The sequence below is a fragment of the Nyctibius grandis genome, chromosome 8 (genome assembly GCF_013368605.1).
Source record: "Nyctibius grandis isolate bNycGra1 chromosome 8, bNycGra1.pri, whole genome shotgun sequence".
Taxonomy (NCBI): domain Eukaryota; kingdom Metazoa; phylum Chordata; class Aves; order Nyctibiiformes; family Nyctibiidae; genus Nyctibius; species Nyctibius grandis.
The window spans coordinates 4563407-4585192 of NC_090665.1; the positions used below are offsets into that span (position 1 = coordinate 4563407).

General features: G+C 40.4%; 1 protein-coding gene across 1 annotated transcript in view; it reads left to right on the forward strand.

The window, feature by feature from the left end:
• LOC137666454 (multiple epidermal growth factor-like domains protein 6) overlaps positions 1-21786 on the forward strand; it is a 199483-nt gene that overhangs the window by 102927 nt on the left and 74770 nt on the right. Inside the window, exon 5 of the mRNA XM_068406464.1 lies at positions 9442-9564. Coding sequence (XP_068262565.1) covers positions 9442-9564 — 123 coding nt within the window. The remainder of the gene's footprint in view (positions 1-9441; positions 9565-21786) is intronic.

Genomic DNA, 21786 nt, shown 5'->3' on the forward strand with positions numbered 1-21786 from the left:
CTACTGTGTAATGCTTCATAGCGTTGCAGTGGAGGCGAGGACACTCCTGGGTTCGAGACATTTATTTTACAGGCTTGGAGAAAAGGAGCCGTACGCTTGGTTAGATTTATCTGTTCTTATTCTGAGTACAGAATAAAGACAAAGAGACAAAGCTAGAATAAAAGTCTGCTTTTTTCTACACTTACAATAGTACTTTTCTTTGACGTCTTTTCTGCAATCAGAAGCTAAAACCGTGATTTGAGTTTTCTTTACATGAATGTTTGGAAGCCAATTTCCATGTAAGCCATTCTTGTCATGCCCAGTTCCCTGTTCCCCTGTCCCGCTGGCTGGAGCTCGCCCTGCTCAGACTCCCGCTGTCGCAAACTCAAACAGCTGCTACATATAGATTTTCAGGTAATAGTATAGCAGAGCTTTTAAACATCCCACGTTGCACATGGGTACCAAAGTATGCCACCACTGAACTGGTAGGATCTGACCCATCCTTACAGGTTTTACCTGGAGCAAACATATTTATTTCTGTTTGAAATTGTTCATTCACCTTTTATCTTGGTGAGCCTGAAAGGCATCAACAACATACAGCTGTGTCTTTATCTCTGCTTTTGTTATTTATGTGTTGGACTATTGCAGTGCTCTTCATAGGAGGTGACATCTTAAACCTCTTCAAAATACAGGTTGAGCAGAATGCACGAGCTGCCGCCTTCAATTCCTTGCTGTGCTCTTGTGATGCCAGTGCTGTACATCTCTGAGCTTGTGTTTTGGTCCTGACGGTGTTGGCACTAGCTAACCCAGGGGTACTGTCAGGTTATTTACATGTCTGTACTGGCTGTCGTGGCCCGAGACCTCTGTAATTCTGCATAGCCTTGATTTTTTTTTTATTTTTTTTTTTTTAAATATGGAAGCAACTAGTTCTTATGGAGATTTATAAAACTTAATGACCATAAATGCTAAGCTTTTAGAAGTGACCTAGCATACCTGTTCTTTCTATATCCTTTTCAATTTAATTCTGATGACCTGATTTATAGGAGATCATGAGAAGCTGGAGGAAAGGTGGAAGTTCTGCATATAAATTTTCTTGAGATACGGGAGCAGGAGAGGGAAGTTGGACATCTTGTTGGAAATAATAGAGAATACTGGGAAAGAGCCAGCCTTGGTTTGTGACCAAGTGGCTGATACCTTCTACTGATTTTCTTACCCAGGAAAGCAGAAGGCAGCAAGCTGCAAGCCTGCCTCGGGTTCAAGGTGCACTTTGTGAAATTCCCTTTAGGCACCAGGACTTGGCTCAGGTGGAGCCGACCGCCTGGCTTGCGCTTGCAATTCATGCTTGGGATTGAGCACTCAAAGCGTGAAAGAAATCCAGTTACTAGGAGTCCTGAAGTCTTGCTAATAATCACTGCTTTGGAAACGGTCTTTAAAGAATGTTTACCTGCCTGCAAAATACGTAATGGGTTATATTGTGAAATCAAACTTTCGAAGTTCAGTGTCTTATCTTGTTTGTGTGCGCATAACCAGCACTCGTTGGTACTGGAAGTTAGACATACCACAAAGGGAACGCATTTCTAGGGCAAAAGCACTTTTAGACAAAAGCAAGAACTTTTAAGGATGTCATTGGAGAGTCCTGAATTCTTTCTAAAAAGGCTCCATTTTGTGGCATAGAAAGTCGAAGCAGAAAGAAATCCATCTCGGCAGAGCTCTGATGTAAGGGAAGCTGCAGTACAGCAAAGGATGCTTTCTTTTATGTTGTGCTCATAACCATCATAGCAGGCAAAGGCAAACACTTGTCTAATTCGATAAAATGTCTTTAATTGCAGCAACGGTACTTGAGGTTTGGGCTGGATGCGTAAGCTCTGTTTGTAATCATAGTTCCAGCCGTACTCCACAATCATCTCCAATCATTGCCAATTAGCATCTGTTAGTCTGTTGTTGCTTAATTCGGTCCGGGCTGTTTAGTTGCATTATTTGTACCTTGTCTGGGAAAATGTATTTTAAAAATGAGTACTATTACAGGATTTCATTGTACTGCCTCTCATTTCAGTTATTCTAGTTGGTGCAGAAAGGAAAACTTTGTGCATGGTTTAGGTCCCACATTTTACTTTTAGGAAATAGTTGTTCCTGCTTGACAGAGAATTTTAGAGAGGTATTAAAAAAAAAATTAAAGCTGGTATTTTTTTTCACATAACAATTTGGTTTTGGAACTCTGTTGCAAAATTTCATTGATGCTCAGGACATTAGGAATGAAAAGAAGAAAAAAAAAAAAAAGAGCAGCTGTGTATATGGTTACAGAGGACTGCTATAACCAGTGATAGAGACTTTAAAAGGACTTTTAAATGCCAATTTTGAGAAATGAGTCTGGTCTTTAGTTAGCAGAGAGCAGGAGGAGGAGAGCTCGGGGTGGAACAGGCCATCTCTGTCCCTGCAGCAGGGCACTGAGCGTTCTCTGCTGTTGCACGAGATGACCTACAGGTCTAGTCTAACACAGCAGTGCTTGCCAGTAGCTGGGGTTTTAAGAGCTCCTTGTTTCACTTATTTAAACTCTGAGCCTGTTTTTCTCCTCTGCAGAATTTTATTCTGACTTGCAAGGAGTTATTCTTAATGTGAGGAAGTGCAAATGATGGATGAATCTGTTTTTTTTTTTTCAGATGGTGATTTTAATAAGGAAAAATTAATACTAGCAAAGTATGTTTAACAAGGGGCTTTGTTTGATTTTGGTTTTCCATTTAAGTTTCATGAAATGGAATTTTTTAGTGGCCTGGTAACAAAAGAAAACAAACCCTGGCAGAGACCCACATCCCAGGGAACCAGGCACACATTCGATACGTGACTGACGATCTCTGCGTGTATGACTGTGACACAGGGATGAAGAGGAATGAGTGCAGCAGTAATTTCTTTTTCAAAAAGGAAAAAAAATGAAAAAGAGGAGGTGATAACTCGTTAAAGCACAAGTACTATGGCTGCCAGTGGAGACAGTGGCAATGACGGGTGTTTTCTGGGAGTTCACGCACGAAGAGTCTGTGCCAAACTCTCAAATACTTTTTTCTCCACTAATCAGGCGCTTGTTAATAACAGCTTAGATTTACGATACTTCATAACAGCACAAGAAGAAATATTCATCCTGTTATTGACTTTGTGGAGGAAGAAAACCTAATAAAGCATTAAGAGTGCTTAATCAATACACGTGTAAGACTGCGCTTGGCTATCCGAATGAGCAGCTTTGTTTTCTATTCAGGCAGATAATTTATGGTTAGCGCTGAAAGTGGTGGATGTAATTTATGTTTTGGAGACAATTACTGTTCAAAGATGACTGTTACAACGCTCTGGCACAGAACAAAGAAAAAGACAAGTGCAGGCTCTGGGGTGTGAGCACTGTGCTCGCCAGCCTGTCCAGTGTATTTGCTCATTACGTTATATTTACCTATAACGTTGCTGTGATGTCTGTGCGTATGCATTCGTGTGAGCTACGTTGCGTCACAGCAGTGAGTGGCCTTTAAAGTTCAAATTAACTTTCTCAGGTTTCAGGATTTTTTCAGACATATGGTTTTGGTTGCAGACCATCTGGGCCATAATTTTAAAAAACTGTCTAAACCCGTAAGTAAGTTAAGGAACTACCTACTCGCTGGATCTTCAGCACTTTTTAAAAATTGAATCAAATTATTTAGATCTATAAATGAGAAGTTGTCAAGTGTGCATTATAATTTACAGGCACTTGCCTATGACACCTCCGTATAAAAGCAAATTGTAATACAGTTGCATATATACTCCTTTGTTCGTGTACCAGGCACTCACATAAATGCACCTATATGTGTACCTTAATATAAGTGGCACATTGTAAACTGTATTTAGGCTTTGATTCTAACCATTATGAGGGTTGTGTACCTGAAAGTATTCGAGTGATGTTTTCTGAGTTAGGAATTTACATCTCTAAATTGCTGTTGAAGTCAATATAAGCTGCCAGTGCCTGTTAGAGAGTAATCAAACCTCTGTGTTAGATAAGAATCTAAATGTTAAATATCTTTGAAATCAGACCATCTTCATCATACTCTTCAGGAAAAAATCCTAACTAGGAAGAAGTTTTATTAGTGAAGTGCTGTCTTCCTCCTAAATAAATATGTTCTCGTTACTGTGACCCCTAATTGAAGTACGGCGTGTTAGCCTAACACTTTTAAACTAATCAAAATAACCTCCCCTCACTGTGATGGTGGGCTTTGTTCATGTGGTATTGCAGTAACAATGTGAGTGATTTTACAGATTTTATTCCACTTCAGTGATTTATTACAAGTCCAGCGAGCTCTGACACACACTGGAGTCAGCGGCTCACGGGTCAGAGCACGGGTTAGCCCCAAAGGCTGGCTGCTCAAATGGCAAGTTTGCATGTGCTTGCATTAAATAAATAAAGTTGTTGCTTGTTACAGCTGATAAATATAGAAACCTTGGGAAATAGGTTTTAAATAGTGGGCTGCAGTTATGAGATTCTCTTTGGTATTTTAAAAATGAATTTTTATATTAATACCTATTGCATAAACTTGTTATACAGGTAAAATATACTAAAAATACTTTAACCTGAAGGCAGTGGGTTAGCTGGTGAGTCCCATAGATCTAAACATACAAATTGGTGCCAAAATTAAATGTGGGGATTCAGTCCATTGTTTTCCTGCTGCAGAACAACGGCCTCTCTTTGCAGGGTCGTTCCTGCTCGCTGCGGATGCTTCCTCCTTCAGCCAGGCTGGCCGGCCGCGCGGGCAGGGCACGCTTAATCCCTTGCTGGTTTTTAAAGATGCTGAATTCAGCTCCACGGAGGAGCTGCAGAGCTGCAGCCCTCACCAACAGCTCAGTGGAGGGGAGACTTCTGCCCTAATATATTTCTGCTTTTCAGCAGAAGACTGATTTTTTTGTTTTTTTTTTTTTTTCCTTCATCTGCTCACTACATTTGAGAGCTAGTAACAGTGCAGGTCACTTCTGTTAGAATTAAAATTGGAATTAGCAATGAAAAACAGTTGGTCCAGTGTCTGCTTTTATATAAAATTTTCATGTATTTGTAGGAAATCCAAAATCACCTGGACTTGCATAAAAACTTGGTGAAGGGCTGTTTTCCCTGGAGCCAGGATGTGTCTGACTTGCTCTGCAGTGTGATATTTTCAGACAGGGAGTGAGCAACATTGAACAAGAATACAGAAGTAAAGGGATTGGAATCAGTCCTTCTTCATTTAGCCTATAGCTCCTAGGCATGTTTAATTGGCAAGGTGATCCATTTCATGAAAAAAGGCATGCTTCCCTACATATCAAATATCTGACAAGATTTTTAGATAAAAGAATACCTTTTTACACACTGCACTTCTGTAATACCACATGTGCAGGGAGTGCGGGACATAGGCACATGTCTGCAATCCACATTTTTGACTACTAGTGGATTTAAAATATTCTCTGGATTTTTTTTTTCATGTGTATGGTAGACAGATCATATATGAAGTTAATATGAAATTAATCTAGTTGAAGGGTTTTTTCAATTTTTTTTTTTTGCCTTAAGACTTCACGTGGCAGGATTGAAAGCTCACACAGAGTGTGTCCCATGGATAATGGTTTTGTGTTGCAGCATCGGCTCTATAAATAAACGTGAAGCATTGCAGCAGCAAACATCCCATTTGTTTTTTTGAAGTGCCTACAGCACATCATTGCAGATGGATTGATAGTCCTGGTAACACTGAACTTTTGTCAGACCTGCCCTGGCAGACTTGTTACATGTCAGAAATTTTCTGTCATTTTTCTTGCTATTCAAAAGGCAAATATATTTGCAACCTTGAATGACATTGAATATGGAAAGCAGACAGAAATGTATCATTTGACAGAATTGGGTTTGTCCTGGCTTGTTTTTTTCCTCTTTTTTTTTACGGTGGGAAATCTGTAATCGGATTTTGAAATTCTGACTACTCTGTGTTTTAGGACTATAGAACAGCTGATTGTAGCTTGTAAGAGCTACATGGACGGTCTTGTTACAAATGTAAAACACAGTCTTTATTACTTCACATTCAGATCATTTATTTTTGTGCTGCTTGGACTGAGGCAACTTCTGACCTTTCTTACTGGGTTGTACAAAACAACTTGGCAGGGCACAGGCAATGGAGAAGGTCTGGTGCAGGAGACAATACAGCGAAGGATGCAGATGCTTAGAGAGCAAATTGTTATAACACTAAGGTTAAAACTATTGCAGTTTACACCTAATACCTAGTGCAGGTATGCCCTCAAATGTGAGCGCTATGTAATAGCGATAAAGCTGTATCAAAAAAGCTTATTTTGGTGTCTTAAAATAACCTATAATTATGATTTATGCTGATCAGCTTTAAATGAGGTATTTGTTTTAAAGAGACGTGTGGATGAAAAGTCAGGTTTTCTGCACATAATAGAAAAAGCAGTGGATTTCTGGTGTAAGAAGCAGCAAATAAATGGATGAAAACACTTAATCAAAGGATGAAAACAAGTATTAAGGCAGGGACAAGGAAATCCTGGATAGAGCATTAAGATGATAGAGAGTTGGAAGAAGATGAAGTTATCAGTCATACAGCATCAATACTTTTTCGGGGGCAAAAACTTATAACTGGACCACAACGTTTTATGCTGAACGAGAAAGAAAAAGATTTCTGATTGCTAATAGAAACTCACTGCAATCAAAAGGAAAAGCATTCTATATATTGGGGAACCTGCTTTGACAGGGGGTTGGACTAGATGATCTCCAGAGGTCCCTGCCAACCCCAGCCACTCTGTGATTCCGTGATTAGTATGCAATAGCACTGTACACTTCCGAATGTATTATACCCTACTGAAATCAAGAGGATAATGATTAGCTCCTCAGCTGGAAAAGGTTTTCTTCTAGTGTTTTGGTTTAAAATCTAGACGTTGGTGTTAATAAATTGGGCTGTATATAGTAGGTGACATCACTTAGTCAATATTTTATGCTAGGAAGCCATGTAGGATTGTAGGTACAAAACACAGTGTAAAAGAATAAAGTAGTTCTTCCCCTTATTTTGTTTAAAAAAAATAAAAACAGCTAGAGATTTTATTAGTTTTCAATACTGTTGGTATAAATAAAAGTCGAAGCTGTGGAGCAGGGTTATTATGTGGCTCATTACTGTTTATTACCACAAGGCACATCAAGATATCTGCTAGTTAGAGGGAGTAAATCATTTGGCACGTGCCTGTTTTGTCAATCTTCTGCACGATGCTCAGCACTAGTGTGCCTTCTTCAGTGCTTTGAGTGATACGTCTAAAATCTGTCGCTTGTCATATGTTCTCCCTGTCTCTTGCTGAGGAGAAGGGAACAGACGAATGTCTTATTTTGGTACGATTTGTTTTTGGGCAGAGGGGAGTGTTTTTCTTCTGAGAAGTTTCTGTATAAATTGTGATCACGTGAAATCAAGAAGAGCCTTGCTGACTTCATGTGAGTTAGGATTTGCTTTGTTGTGTAGCTCTGCTATAACTGAATATTATTTTTTTTATATCTAGCTTGCCAGTGGTTTTCAGTATCACTGAGGACAAAGAAAGTTTTGTTGTGTCAGCAATTACACTGAATTTAGAGCTGTAGAGAAATTAGATGGGTTTAGTGAGTTTGTGCCTCTTCAGCTGCACTTCAGTAGATGTTGGTGTTTATGATACGCTTTTGTGCTTTTTAATAGTCTGAAACGTCCCCAAAATTTCTTTTAACCTCTGTTTTTTAGCTAGGATCGGAAACGAGCTAGTAAAGTTAAGCTCAAACTTATCGAAGAACTAACAAACTTTGGTAAATCTTAGACATTAACAGCTAAGTGTTGCGGTTGAAAGGCGCTCATCTTTCTTGCATGGATGTGAAATTCTCTCTTTTTTTTGATTTGTCTTTACATCACTTTGTATTTCTTTCTACCAGAGTCTAATGAGAAGTTTTTTAAAAAGCCGCCTTTCCCCACTGGAGGCGGAGTGCCGCTAATTTGAAGTAACTGCCTGTGATTTTTTTACAGTCATGATGCTCATCTTTTATTCCTTAGTCTTCCTCCTCCTGCTTCTCTTGCTCTCTAGCCTGAATGTAATGTCTGATCTCTAACAGTGCCAAAGGCCTTGTGGATGTGAGATCTGTCACCTGCGTCCTCACACCAGGTTTTGAGAATGTGGGGTGTCCCCTTAGCCCTGGCTATCTCCATAACAGCATGCTGAGGAGGTCTGCTCTGCCAACAAGCCACTTAAAGACATTTGTCAATAAATTAAGTAAAAGATACCCATAGCTTGTTTTTGTTACGCAGGTTTGTTGCTGTCCCTACTTACCCCTGCACTGCATGAAGCGTGTGTCTGTGTGACATTAACGCTTCAGAGAGAGCAAAGCAAGCAAGAAAGCATTGCACAAGGATGCTGTCCAGAATATTATAGACCCATAGAATGGTTTGGGTTGGAAGGGACCTTAAAGCTCATCTAGTTCCAACCCCCTGCCACGGGCAGGGACATCTTCCACTAGACCAGGTTGCTCCAAGCCCCATCCGACCTGGCCTTTGAACACTGCCAGGGAGGGGGCAGCCACAGCTTCTCTGGGCAGCCTGGGCCAGTGTCTCACCACCCTCACAGGAAAGAATTTCTTCCTAATATCTAATTAGCAAGAAATTTCATGAATACATGAAATCAATGCAGCAAGTACCTGCTGGTTGTGTTATCTTTACTATCCCATTTGACAATTTTTCTAGTTTGGAAATACTTCCATACCATCTGTTGTCTCTGATCCTGTTCAGCAGAGCAGCGTTACTGGCCTGATTATTTCTGTCATATTTCTTCAGAAATTCTCATACGGGATATATAAGTACATGGGTTAAAAAGAAAATGTCTTCACTATTGATTTTTCTCTGCCATTACCTAGTCTATTTACTTAACTTATTTCTGTGGTTCTTTAATGTTCTTCATTTATGTGTAAAGATCGAACTTTTCCTATTTGCAGTCGGGCAGGCAAGCACAAACTTGATCAGGGGAATGGATAAGGTGTGTACGTATTAGTGCACACATATCTGAAGGAAAGACCGACCTTAATTGATTTACATCTTCCAGAGGTTTTTTCATCTCTGCCATGACTTCTAGAAGCAACCTAATGCACAAATGAGCTGGTGGAAATGACAGTATAAAGATTGTTCCTGATCTTGTTGCACAGAAGTAGGAAGCTGGCAAGTTTGCTGTAGCCTGCAGCTGGAGCTGGATGGGCTCTGTAGCTTACCTTGCACAGAAGTGGGGGAGGAAAAATCCCACCATCGCACATCTTGGTTGAGTTGGGGGGCACAGCAACATAGCTGGGAGTCGCTGCTCCTGTGGTTGCCTTCAGGGTCCTTAGCTGTACATCGCATTAACTTTCTCACTTTGTCACATCAGAATCACACATGATTGTCCTTAAATAACCAGGTAATGTGGTCAGTACCCACTCTTTACTGATTGCCATATACTTTATTCCGACAGACGTAAATGAGTGCACCACTGAGAATGGTGGCTGTCAGGACCAGTGCTGTAATACCATTGGCAGCTACCACTGCAAATGTCCAGCTGGCCAGAAACTGGAGGAGGATGGAAAATCGTGTGGAGGTAATGTTTTGCACTGTGTCTCACTGCTATTAAGACATTAGAGAAGACATTGGAAAGGAAAAGGAAATGTTAACTTTTATCTGGAGCCAGCTGAAGAGTGTATACTCAGAGTTGTCAGGAGTGTAGGTCTTCTCGTGTCTGGATTATGAAGATGTAACTGTAAGAACACTTCAAAGGATTGGGGTTTTTGTTTGTTTTTTTTTTTTCTGAAAAAATGTTATCACTTAACCTGGGTTGGATGTGCCATGTTCTGATTATGGAATTTCCATCATCAATTTAAAAATCTGAAAAAAGTGTATGTGTTTGATAACATTTTGTCTGTCTCTAAAACACAATGGTTCTTATCAGAGAATACACATACGTTTTTGCATTTCAATCACAATTCCACAGCTAGAGATTAACCGAATAAAAAAGGATTTAAAACCACATGCTACTTAAACCCATTTGCCTTCTTCCTAAGGGAAATATAAGTCTAGTTTGTACATTATAGGATAAAATTTGTTCTTATGCAAAAGCTTGACTTTGTGTAGAGCCAAAACATCACATAAGCTTATGTTAGAACACAAAGTAAGTTATGGTTAGACTTCTTAAAGATGCACCGGTAAACACACAGTGCATGTAAACAAGCCCATCTGATCTGTTGACCTACAGTCACTATGTTTTTTGCATCATCAGATGCAAAACATAGAGGAGATCAGGTGTAAAGTAGCCAAGGTGTACCATATTGCAGGCCAGAGCACTTCCCTCTTCTTGAACTCTCCTCTAGCACCAGTAATGAATGTTTGCTGCCATATGATCTTGTGTGCACTGGCTGTGTGCCTGGATTGAACCCTCGACTGCATTTCATTGCTCCAGTAAGCACATCGTTGACATTTTTTTATTATCTCAAGGTGAAAGGTGCTAGGTAGGTTTTCATGAACTGTATTACCATCTTTTCACAAGAAACCATCTTCTTTGGCTTTTTCTGTTGCATAGTATCTCACAAATTCATTTCTTCCAGGATTTCATTTTACCACTGTCCTTCAACTCCTTTCTTAAGGTTTGTACAAAGCAATGTATTTCTTAGCTGTGGTCATATTCTTTATCCTAACTTTATAATTTCCTTGGCTGCACTCCTTTTTTCGCTAGAAGATTGTAGAATTATTTTCCACAGCAGGCTATCGTTTTATATCCAGCGTAAGCTGTAGATGATTATTTTGTTTTGATTGAAGTTTTTCATTATGGTCCTCTGTGCTTTCGTTTTGGCCTTTTGAGAGCTCAAGGCAGAAACACTCTGCACGATTCACAGATTCCTGCTACTTTGCCTCGATCTTCTCTTTCCTCTTTTGGGGACTAGCTGGTAATATGCCCATGAACCAGTGTATAGGTCTGTATGTTGATGACTAATTACCACTTTCAGATCTGTGTAAAAGTTTTTCAAAACCTTAAGTTTTTGAAAGCAGGGGTCCTACTGATTGTAATCCTAAATTACTTAGCATGCAAGAGTCCTGTTTCCATTAAAATAGATTTGTGTGAATAAGTTAGTTAAATTAGTGTTCCTTCTGCACAGTTCTGCTATTCTTAAAATATACTTTAAATTCTAGTATTTTGACATTCTTTAAAAACTCAAACAGCTTAAGATATTTGGTTCTTCTACTACATACTATCTAACCAGGACTTATAGGAGAATATATCAGTAGCCATTTTGAAGCCAATTTTTGAAATCTTCAGACAAAAATGTAAATGTACAGTAAACTGGAAATGCTCAAGTCATAGAACAAAGTAAACATAGCAGTGACACTAATTACACCTGAACTTCTGTGGAGATGATGATGAACATATGGCTATGCTGACTTGCAAGATGGCTTCTTCAGCCAAATTCTAGCCATCAGATTTTACAATATAGGTAACTTAGTGGTTGATTACTCCATATGGGAAAAGAGAACAGTATGTGCTGCTGGAAGGTGCTGGTCTTTCAGGACGTGACACTGAACTGGTGTTTTATTGCTGCCTCTGTGTTGCTCAAAGGAGTCATTTTGCAGATGAGAGTAAAACAGCTTCTCATTCAGGTTAGCCAGCATTTTTGGAGGAATAAGCCTTGTAGTTGTCCTGGATAGATACATTCTTTCTTTATAGCATCATTGTGCTTTATGTTAGTCTAAACTCGAGCATTAAATAGATGTGTACTATTGTTCTGCTCCCATTGTCTGTTTCATGGTTGGTTTTATTTCACTGGTGACTGAAATGATCAATTGGTGTACAGGGTTTTTTTGTAAGCCAGTGGACAAATAAGGTGTATCGTTAGAAAAGCACCATGGAAGCAGTACAGATTTTATTCAGTAAGTCATTATTAGTGCGAAGATTGATCTTCTTTTTCAGAGACAAAATAGAGCATCCTTCTGACACAAAGGAGAGATATCAGGAAATAACTGTATTTTTTTTAAAAAAAGGCATAGTTTTAGCTGTTTGTAACTGTTTAAAGCTAAGGAAGGGAAAGTGAATAAAAATTCACTGATCCAACCTAATGAAGTGTACTGCTGATTTGATCCATAATAGCTGGGGGTTTTGTGAGCAATTTTAGGAGGCCCAAAAGCCTAATTTCCCAGCTAGAATGAGCTGAGGATGCTCAGTGTCTCTGTCTTCTAGGATGTGAAAGGTGTATGCAAATCAAAAGGGCTCCATGAATATGAACAAAGACAACAGCATAAAATAGGCGAGATAATCTTAAAATATGTTATTGATATCAGCATTGACTAAACCTTCCCTTTCTTGTGTGGTTCTGCAGCTGGTTGGAGCCACAGGGGGAAGGGGATCAAGCAGCACAGCCTGGGATACCCCACACTGTGGCCTCCATACTCCTTCCAAGGCCTGTGAGGATCTTTGCTAAGTAATTGGGGGCTCCTATGGCAGGGTATATAATTCAGAGTTATGTGGAATGTAAAGTCTTAATTTACTTCATTAAGGGATACTTACATCAAGAGGCAAGTTGTAGTAAGGTGAAGGCACATGCATCTATATAGAAATGCCAGCCAGAGCGATGAACTGATTAGCCTTTCAAAACTAATTATCTACATGTTGTACTGCAGATTTTACTCTCCAGTGTTCGTGGACAGAACTTCAGTTTTCTTATCTGACAGAAATATTTTCTGGCAGATAGTCACGTAGGCATTACAGATTTTGACATAAAGCTCATGCTTCCCTCTCTTCATGTGTCTGATGGACATTAATGATGAGAAGGGGTTTGGATTTAAATCACTGCACAAATAATACGACAAATTCATATTTGACATTTGTTAGTATATGACTGTCAGGCTGATTCTGTGCCCTATGCATCTGTAGCAGCGTTCGGTGTTTCTGGGGCAGTCTGGTTGGTATCTGTGGGTGGAGTTGCTCAGAAAGCTCTATCTTGGTCTGAGTAAGGGAGAGGACACGTGTGTGTGTATGTGCAGATCAGCTTTACCTTGGTGCAATACCTCCTTACTTGCTGAGCAGAGGTAACACTGATGTGATACTCCACGAGACATTCGGGTATTCTCATTTTATATTTTGTACTAAAGCAAACAATTCTAGTCAAACATCACAGAAAGCAAAAATGATATTTTCCAAACATAAAAAACATTTAAAAACTCCATTATTGGCACAGGTCCACATCTGTAAGGGATGCTGAGGCTACAGCTACAAAAGTGCATTTTCACACATGAATAAGCTCCAGAAGTCAAATAAAAAAAGATCATGACCTTATGTTAACCTCCTTTGGTAAACTGTCATTTCTTATTTGTATTGCTGTGCTCTCATCTGTCAAGGCAACTGAAGGAAGTTAGAGACAAATGAAGTCCTATGATCAGCTGTTGATGAAAAGAAGCTTTTCTTTTACTGATTGGAGTAATATTGTGATCACCACAGCCCTGTCCCCAGGGGTTTCAGTCAAACCTTGGAGCCCTGACAGAGCTCCCGACCTTTGCCAGAGGGTCTTTGGGGGCAGCCATATCCGGAGGCAGTGTGTGACTTTGCAAGGCCACCGCTGTTTACCCCAGTAATGGGATAGTCACCGGTGTCACTGCCTTAGCCTGATCCCGAGGTGGATGGGAACTCTCCAAACACTGTTGCCACAGAAGATTTAATAGCTTGGTTAAAAGGAATACTGAAGGATTTGTCTAAGAGAAAGAAAGTGTTTGTTAAAATGACCTCAACATTTATTTAGTCTGCAAGGTTTGAGGTGTCAGCTGTAACTTATTCTTGTCAAATTCTGTGGGTTTTGCCAGACACACTTAATTCTGCATTTGAACTGTTTTCCTTGCCCAACAAATGAAGGCACCAGGCTTCTACTATGTCCCGTGAAAAAACTGAAGGACTTAATACCATGCACCTCTAGGGAAATGGCAAGGAAGTGTTTTGGGTTGTTTGTTTGGTTTTTTTTTTTAATAGAAGAAGAGAAATTAGTCCATTGGGGGAATTCAGGATGCTTTTGCATTGTCTTATCTCAGAAAGCTGCATTTGATTCATAACACTGTGGCATGGCATGACACAGAGTTAGTTATTTTCAGGAACACTTCAATAGAAGGAGAATCAGGAAAATAAATTACATTTTACAAAAAGAAAAATGTGCCAGTTCTGATCACACATGCAACAAGTACCACTCCACATGAACTCAAATCTTGGAGCAATCGAGTGAAGGCACTCCTAGATGAGGTGAAGCTGCCCAGCCTTATTCGTCTTTCTCTATTTCAAGACCTTGTCTTGTGATACGGAAATAAAACCAGTTGTAGGAATTGCATCACAATTATCTAATTATTTGTAACTGAATCACTGTGCCCACTTAATGCCTGCCTCAGAGAATCAGGGGAACAGACAACTCCATTTTGTGACCTGAACAGACCCTGGATAACCAATCTTGATAATTAAGATATTTTAATGTATTGTGTTTTTTTACAGTATTTCACAAAAGAAGATGTCCTGGTTTGGCCTAAACCAGGCCAATTTTCCTTTCAGGGATTTTTACGTTCAGCTGAGTCTCTTCTAAGTAACTGCACTTTCTGAAACTAACTGCATGTTTTGCAGACAGTGTCTGCTTCCAGAACTGATAACGCTCAAAGTTTGTAGTTATCACTGAGGCACCGGTAGGGATGTTATGCAGAAAGGCTCTTGGAGTGAAGAGCCAAAGGGGGGTTGCACCTGCAGGGAGGAGCGGACAGGGCAGGTGACCCAAAATTGACCAACGAAGGTATTCCATCCCATACATGTCATTATCAGTATAAAGCAGGGGGGATCACGAGGGTCTCGGCCTGCTGTTTTGGGGGCCTCTGGCTGCTTGGGCTGCTTCTGCTTCTTTGGACTGGTTCTGCGGCTTGAGCCTGTGGCCGGTGTCCAAGGAGGACTCTGTCTGTTTTCCTGCTGCCCCCGATCCGTGCATCCCTGAATCCAGCTCTCGACCGTCGCTGGGCCCAGCCTGGGCCTTCCCGGAACCTGCCCTGCAGTGCCGGTGGTGACGTGGCCGACATTGGGGGGAGCTCGATCTTGGTTTTGTATATATTTGTATATATTTGATTATTTCTATTATTATTATTATACTCTTTTTCATTATTATAGTTTATTAAAACTGTTTTAACTTTCCAACCCGTAAGTCTCTCTCCCTTTTCCCTTTCCCTTCATGGAGGGGGGGAGGGTTAACAGAGAGCGTCTGCCAGGGGTTTAATAGCTGGCCCAGCTTTAAACCGTGACAGAAGAGAAAAAGAATAGTCAAAAAGAGTTATGAGAGAAAAGAGAACAAAACCTAATTTTGGTATTTCCAACCCTGTTGTTAGATGCTCTCAGGTACCCTGAGACTCCAGCATGGGTTCTTATAGCTGAGTCAGAAAACTCCGAGTATTTAAGTTTCAAAATATAAAAAGCTGTGCAGCACTCTGCCAGAGGCTGAAGGATAAATATTTTCTTCTCCATTAGTTCGTACATCCAGAATACTGGTAGATGTCTGATCATATGAAGTGAACTTAACAAGAAGCAGTACCTGGTTTTACATTTAAATATTGTTTATTTATGGTTACTCCTAACTGTCAAATCAGTATCTTTAGTCAAAAATAAAAAGCATAATTACTGCTTTTAATTTCAGATCCTAGATGATAAAAATCAAGGGTTCCCTTACTCCTCTTATAAATGGAAAGATATTAAGTAAGATTAACGAATAATTGTGCATTTTAAACGCTATTTAGCATTATGCAGTCAGACTTCTGTGGTTTTCTGGAGACTACTGAATTTAGACAGGAGAACTGCGTGATGTTTGTGCATGGCTGCAGAGAAGAGCTGGGCGGAAACTATCCTAATACATTCATAGCTGTATTTGTAAACCTTCCTGGGAATTTAGTTTTATTTTTAATCCTGAGTAGAAATAAATTTTATTTCTACTCTTTTTTGGAAATTCCTGTTTTTCATTTTTAAGCATTTGTCTCTGGCTCTTAAGAAGAAATGAAGGCTGGAGGTCGTTTGTCTGACCTTCCTTATGCGCCCCTGTGCCGCATTCAGAGCCAGCTGGGATCGATACCTGCGAGTAGCTGTTGCATCCTCCGAGACAAATAGTGTCCTCCTTCTGCATTTTTCTCTTTGTGGTAGTACGAAAGCAAAACACGTGCTCAAAATAAGTAGTAAAAATTACAACAGATTCATAGTAAAGGTAACATTAACTGTAGGTTATCAGACTTTTTAACTGAATTACCTGAATGCTCGTGAATGGCAAGCCCAAGGCGGGCAGGAACCCGAGCCGAGTTCTGGCGGGCTCATTTCAGGCTGGCAGCATGTAGCGAATGCCGTGGGTTGGGTTGGTCAGGCCCCTCATTTTGTGCATCCTTCCAAGCCTGATCTGCTCAATTGCACGCTGGGGAAGGCCAACAGCATGCTGGCTTGTATCAGCACTAGTGTGGTCAGCAGGGCTGGGGCAGGGATCGTCCCCATGTACCCTGCAGTGGGGAGGCTGCCCCTCAGATCCCACGTTCAGTTCTGGGCCCTCACTACAAGAAAGACCTTGAGGTGCTGGAGTGAGTCCAGAGAAGGGCAACAAAGCTGGTGAAGGGTCTGGAGAACAAGTCTGATGAGGAGCAGCTGAGGGACCTGCGGGTGTTTAGTCTGGAGAAAAGGAGGCTGAGAGGAGACCTTATTGCTCTCTACAACTACCTGAAAGGAGGGTGTAGTGAGGTGGGTGTTGGTCTCTTCTCCCAGGTAACGAATGATAGAATGAGAGGAAACGGCCTCAGGTTGCACTAGGGAAGGCTTAAACTGGATATCAGGAAAAACTTCTTCACCAGAAGGGTTGTCAAGCAGTGGAAGAAGCTGCCCAGGGAAGTGGTTGAGTCACCATCCCTGGAGGGATTCAAAAGACGAGCAGATGTGGTGCTTAGGGACATGGTTTAGTGGTGGACTTGGTAGTGTCAAGTTAATGTTTGGACTTGATGATCTTAAAGGTCCTTTCCAACCAAAATGATTCTATGTTTCTATGAACCCTTTCAATCTTATTAAAATGTATCCTATGCTAAACTCGGCAAAATCAGAGTCATTTTGGGTCTGACCTGTTTCTCTTCAGTCAGGGAAGGGTAAACACATCACTGGGACCAGAACAGACACTTCCAGCCTATTTTTTGAGCACTTATGTGGCAGTCTTAGCTGAGAAGAGCATCTGATGCTCTGATAATTGATTTATGTTTGAATTTTAATTGCTCTTGTTTAGGTTTTTCTCGACTCATGCTTGACTATTGCTAAAGTCTCCCCGCTCCTCTCTTACACACTGAACTAAGACGGCTGTGAGCTAAACCACATAATTTCTCACATCTGATATCCCTCAGGGTAGATGAACTAACAGTTGTGACAGTTTGCTCCGAAGTGAATATTGCCATTGAAGAGTGAGCTCGTTTATCCTGGATGCATATTTTTATGGATTGGAGCTGAGGACAGGCACAGTCAGTTTTCAGTCCCTTTTTAAGCAAGAGTTTCTATGCAGACCAGTTGGGTAGAAATGCCTGGTGTCAAGAGCAATATCCTAATCCAAGGCTCCAAAGCAACAGCTGAAGGAGTCCGACCTGCATTTGCAGCCTTGGCTCTCTGGACAGACTGGGACCACTTGTATTTCAAGAATTCAATTATTATTTCAAGATAATCTTGGTAAATCTCTTTTTTCCATGGAGGAAAAATCTCATTTTCTCATGGAGGTTTTTTTTTTTTTGGTGTGTAGGATTTTCTCTTTGAATATTTAATTCAACTGCAGCATTTTAATAGCAGCCTTTTGCATAAACAAACCAAGCAAGTGGCATTTTAATTTTCAGGTTGTGTAAGGATTACATAGGCTTGGGGGTAGCACGGCGTATCGGCATGTCATACATCTCCTGCAGCACATCTTCTGCTGTGTTTCAAAGCAGCGTGTTTTTTAAAAAGCGTGGTATTATTCATAAATCACAGAAAACTGGCACCCCGTTCTGCATTTCAGTTGTCAGATGAATTATTGATCACTGATCTGACACGGACTGAAAGGGAAAAATTGTTTGTAGATGTCACAGGCCTCCCAGGTAAGAACAACCGAAGAGTCCCATCTCTACGGCGTCTGCTTGTCCATATGGCGCTTGAAAGCTCACGTGCGTCACAGCTGATTATAGCCTTGGCACGTGGGCTGCTTGCCCAAGGCTTCCTGCTCCCGCGTCTTCCTCCGGGATCTGAAAAGCCTCACGTGGGCTCTGCCAGCTGGAAGGAAATACTAAGTGGGAACAGTAACTTGCTATTATCTTTGGAAAGGAGTGGTTGTATGAAGTGCAGGGAGAATGACAGTCACCCCCTTCATGGTTTCTCTGCTTGTGTCTCCAGCTCTTGCAGTTGTGGGTTTGTGCAGAAAGTTGGGCATGAGCAAACAGACTGGCCTGAAAAGTTTTCTTTGTTCAAACTGCTTGATGCATAAAGCTTTATCGATCAGCTTTTGACAATGGTTTGGAAATATTACAGTATTTGCTATGCCAGTCAGGGATTTAATGTGGTTTAATTAATGCAAGAGCTTTGAATAGTTAGATGAAAAGCACTATATAAGTATATGAAAGGACTATTATTGTCCAGACAAAATATAATATTTAGAAATAATATGACAAAAATGATAGACTGCAGTACAAATATGTTTTCAGATGTTTCTAGGGCTCTGATGAGTTTATATTAGCTAGTTTCTAGCCTTTATGACTACCTCTGAAAGGCAGGTTATGGAGAATGTTAACATTCCACTGGGCTGATTGACAATAATTACTTTATTTTAAAGGAAAGGAAAGCAGCATGGTATTGTTGCAGCTGACTAATGTGAATTAAAAGCTAGGTAATCTTTTCCGCAATTACAGAGATACAATGATTGCCGTTGTCAAGAGAAGAAAATACACTCGTACTTTTAAGAATCATTGTGTAGGAAGAGCTTTGCAAGCCTGAAATTGGAGCTCTGGTCATGGTCTCCAAAATGACAGTTCGTAGTAATTTTATGCAGAAGCAAGACTTTTGAATACTGAAATTATAGCTTGTTTGTAGCAAGGTATTTACCAGAAAACAGAAGCATCTTATAAACAGCACGAGTCATCTTGGTGTTCATTTTGAGCACATCAAAAATGAATATTGCAACTGAATTACTCTTGTGTAGAGAGGTAAGGCTTAAAAACCTTCAATTCATACTTTAAATGGAAATTATGAGAGGAAAAATGTGCACATTTGCCTTTCAATGCAGAGTATTGTGCAGGGTAACTACACTTTTTCTGTAGCCTACAGGCTGTGTAAACAAGGACTCACGGCAGATACAGAGATAGGAAGAAGTACAACTCCTGAGTGGTGTTTATATTGCTCTTTAGAAACTTTTAATACCAGTCTTCACTGGGATAACTAATAGAAATCCCATTTTTTTTATTGAAATGCCTATGGATTTTATGAGCCATCTGATATATCCTTAAAAACCTTTAAAACAATTTGTGATAAAATCTAAACCAAACAGAAATCTGTCAGCTTCTCTGTTCAAAGCGCTAGCCCAAAGGAAGCGATCCAGACGTGATTGTCAGCAAGATAGCAACTGCTGGGAGGGCTGCAGTTCGTTATTAAAAGATCAGTAGTTTGATCAACATCATATTGGATTACTCAAACTTTAATTACGTGAGTACCTGAGGGCTTTAACTGGGATTTATTAGAAGATCAACTTGAAATAAACCTGCCATTGTTGCATACAGATTTTTGAAAGACCCACCTGAGACCCTTGTTAACAGTTACTATCCCAATAGAGGTTCAATGTCAGCCAAGGAGTTCAAAAACAACTAACAAAAATGGAGCAATCAAGTGATTAATTTGATGTCATTTTTAATCTCAATAAGAGGAAAAAAAAAAAGGAGGGAGGGGGAAGGAATCTTCTGTGCTTGGTGACATTGTTCATTAGGATCCAGCTCTGGAAGTTGGTATGAACAGGTTTGGAATGTGTTAATGCCACTTCTCTCTTCTTGTGGATGAACCTCTGCGGAGTCACGACTGATATATGTCATAAGGAAGCAGAGCAAGAAAATCTGTGTAACGTGCTGTCTTTTGCTCGCTGATGATTTATGTTGGAGATCGGCCTGGAGTTGTGATGGCTCTGGTGGGGAATCGACTCTCGTGGAGGCTTCTTGGGAGGCGCCATGTGAAGGAATGGCTGTAGAGCAATGTCAGTGAGCCAGGTTTTACAGAAATGGAGTGGACTGTGCTGTGGTCTCATCTAGGTGAGATGGGCAGAGAGATGGAGCTTGGTGGCTGAATGGTGTGTTTTGCCTCCCTGTTTTCCTGGTCCTGCACAGTCTTGTCACAGCAAGCGCAGTGCCAGCATTGCATGTGTTTCACGTGCTGAACAATACAGTTCTGACTGGCAATTGCTCCTCCCAAACCAATTATTACCAAGATGGGCTTGTGTTCCAGTCAGTTTGTGTGATGAGTCTATCCACGTGATGTCTTAAAGCTTTTTACCAACCCAAGAAAGACATTTGTCACAAACAGCATTCATGTTTCCGACCAGCAGAGTATATGTGCTATAAACTGGAACCATCAGATTACGAAGGTATTTGCATGATTATAATTTTCTTTTGCATATTTTACCTACCGTGTGTGGAAAAGACATTTCTCTATGCATCCTACTGTAGTAAAGACACTTACTGAGCTCAGCAAGTGGGTTTTAATATTGCTGCTAACAAAAGCCAGATGTTCTCATCAGATCAGTCATTTCTCTCTTTTTATTCCATAACTGTTTTTTCAAACTTTCATGTCCTGCCGAGAGGAGATACTGATGGCCCAACATATAAACCTCTTTAGTACGTCTCAGATTTGAATCTGCGCAAGGAGTTTGGGCTGTATCATGCTGTTGCTTATGAAGTACATCTCCTCTTAAAGATCCTTTCCTCCTTTGCCACCGTCCTGCCTCCCAGCATGGCCTAACTGAATTGTGCTGAGGAGCTATATTTAAAAATTGATAGTCCCATAACAAATTTTCCTTCTGCTATTCTGCCCCATGTCAGAAAAACTTGCAGGAGCATTGCGGTGAAGCTGCTGATCCTAGAGATCACAAAGCCTCTTTCCTAAGCAGAAATTACATAAAACTTTAATTATTGTGTTCCAGCCTACACTGCTGCGGTGCACAGGCAAAACATCCTCTTCCAACTTCACTGTTTACAGTCTGTACATTCACTTCTTTTCTGCAGGAAACAGTAAAATTAATGAGGCTGTTTTCTTCAGTGTATAAACATTTTTTTAAGATCATTAAGTTACACGTTTGTCTGTTCCTCAGATTGTACTGCCTTGTTATTGCATGTGGTCATTCACTTATCCTGGCACCAGTTTTCCACTGAGAGTCTTCGTCCATCTGTGTGGGTTTCACATCGATGTGAACTGGAGTCATCAAGTGCGTACAGTTGCCAAAATACCTATTAGTATAACCCCGCTGTGGAGGCTGGTAACCCTATCAGTCTTCCTTTTTGGCTTTACTTTGCTGAGATGCTGTGTGTACTACTTCAGGATTCAGAAATGGATAATTCTTTTTTGTTTTAAAGACTGAGTGGAGAAAAATGTACAGATCTGCTGTGTGAAAAGATGGGGAAAAGTATTTCTTCATGCTGTGTGAAAACGTCATGGTGTTGTCTGAGGTTCATCCATGAAATTATCACGTTCGTTACTTTAATTCTATACCCTGATTTTCTTGCAAATTATCTGGCCCCAATAGTTGCTTAAAACTCATATATATATATA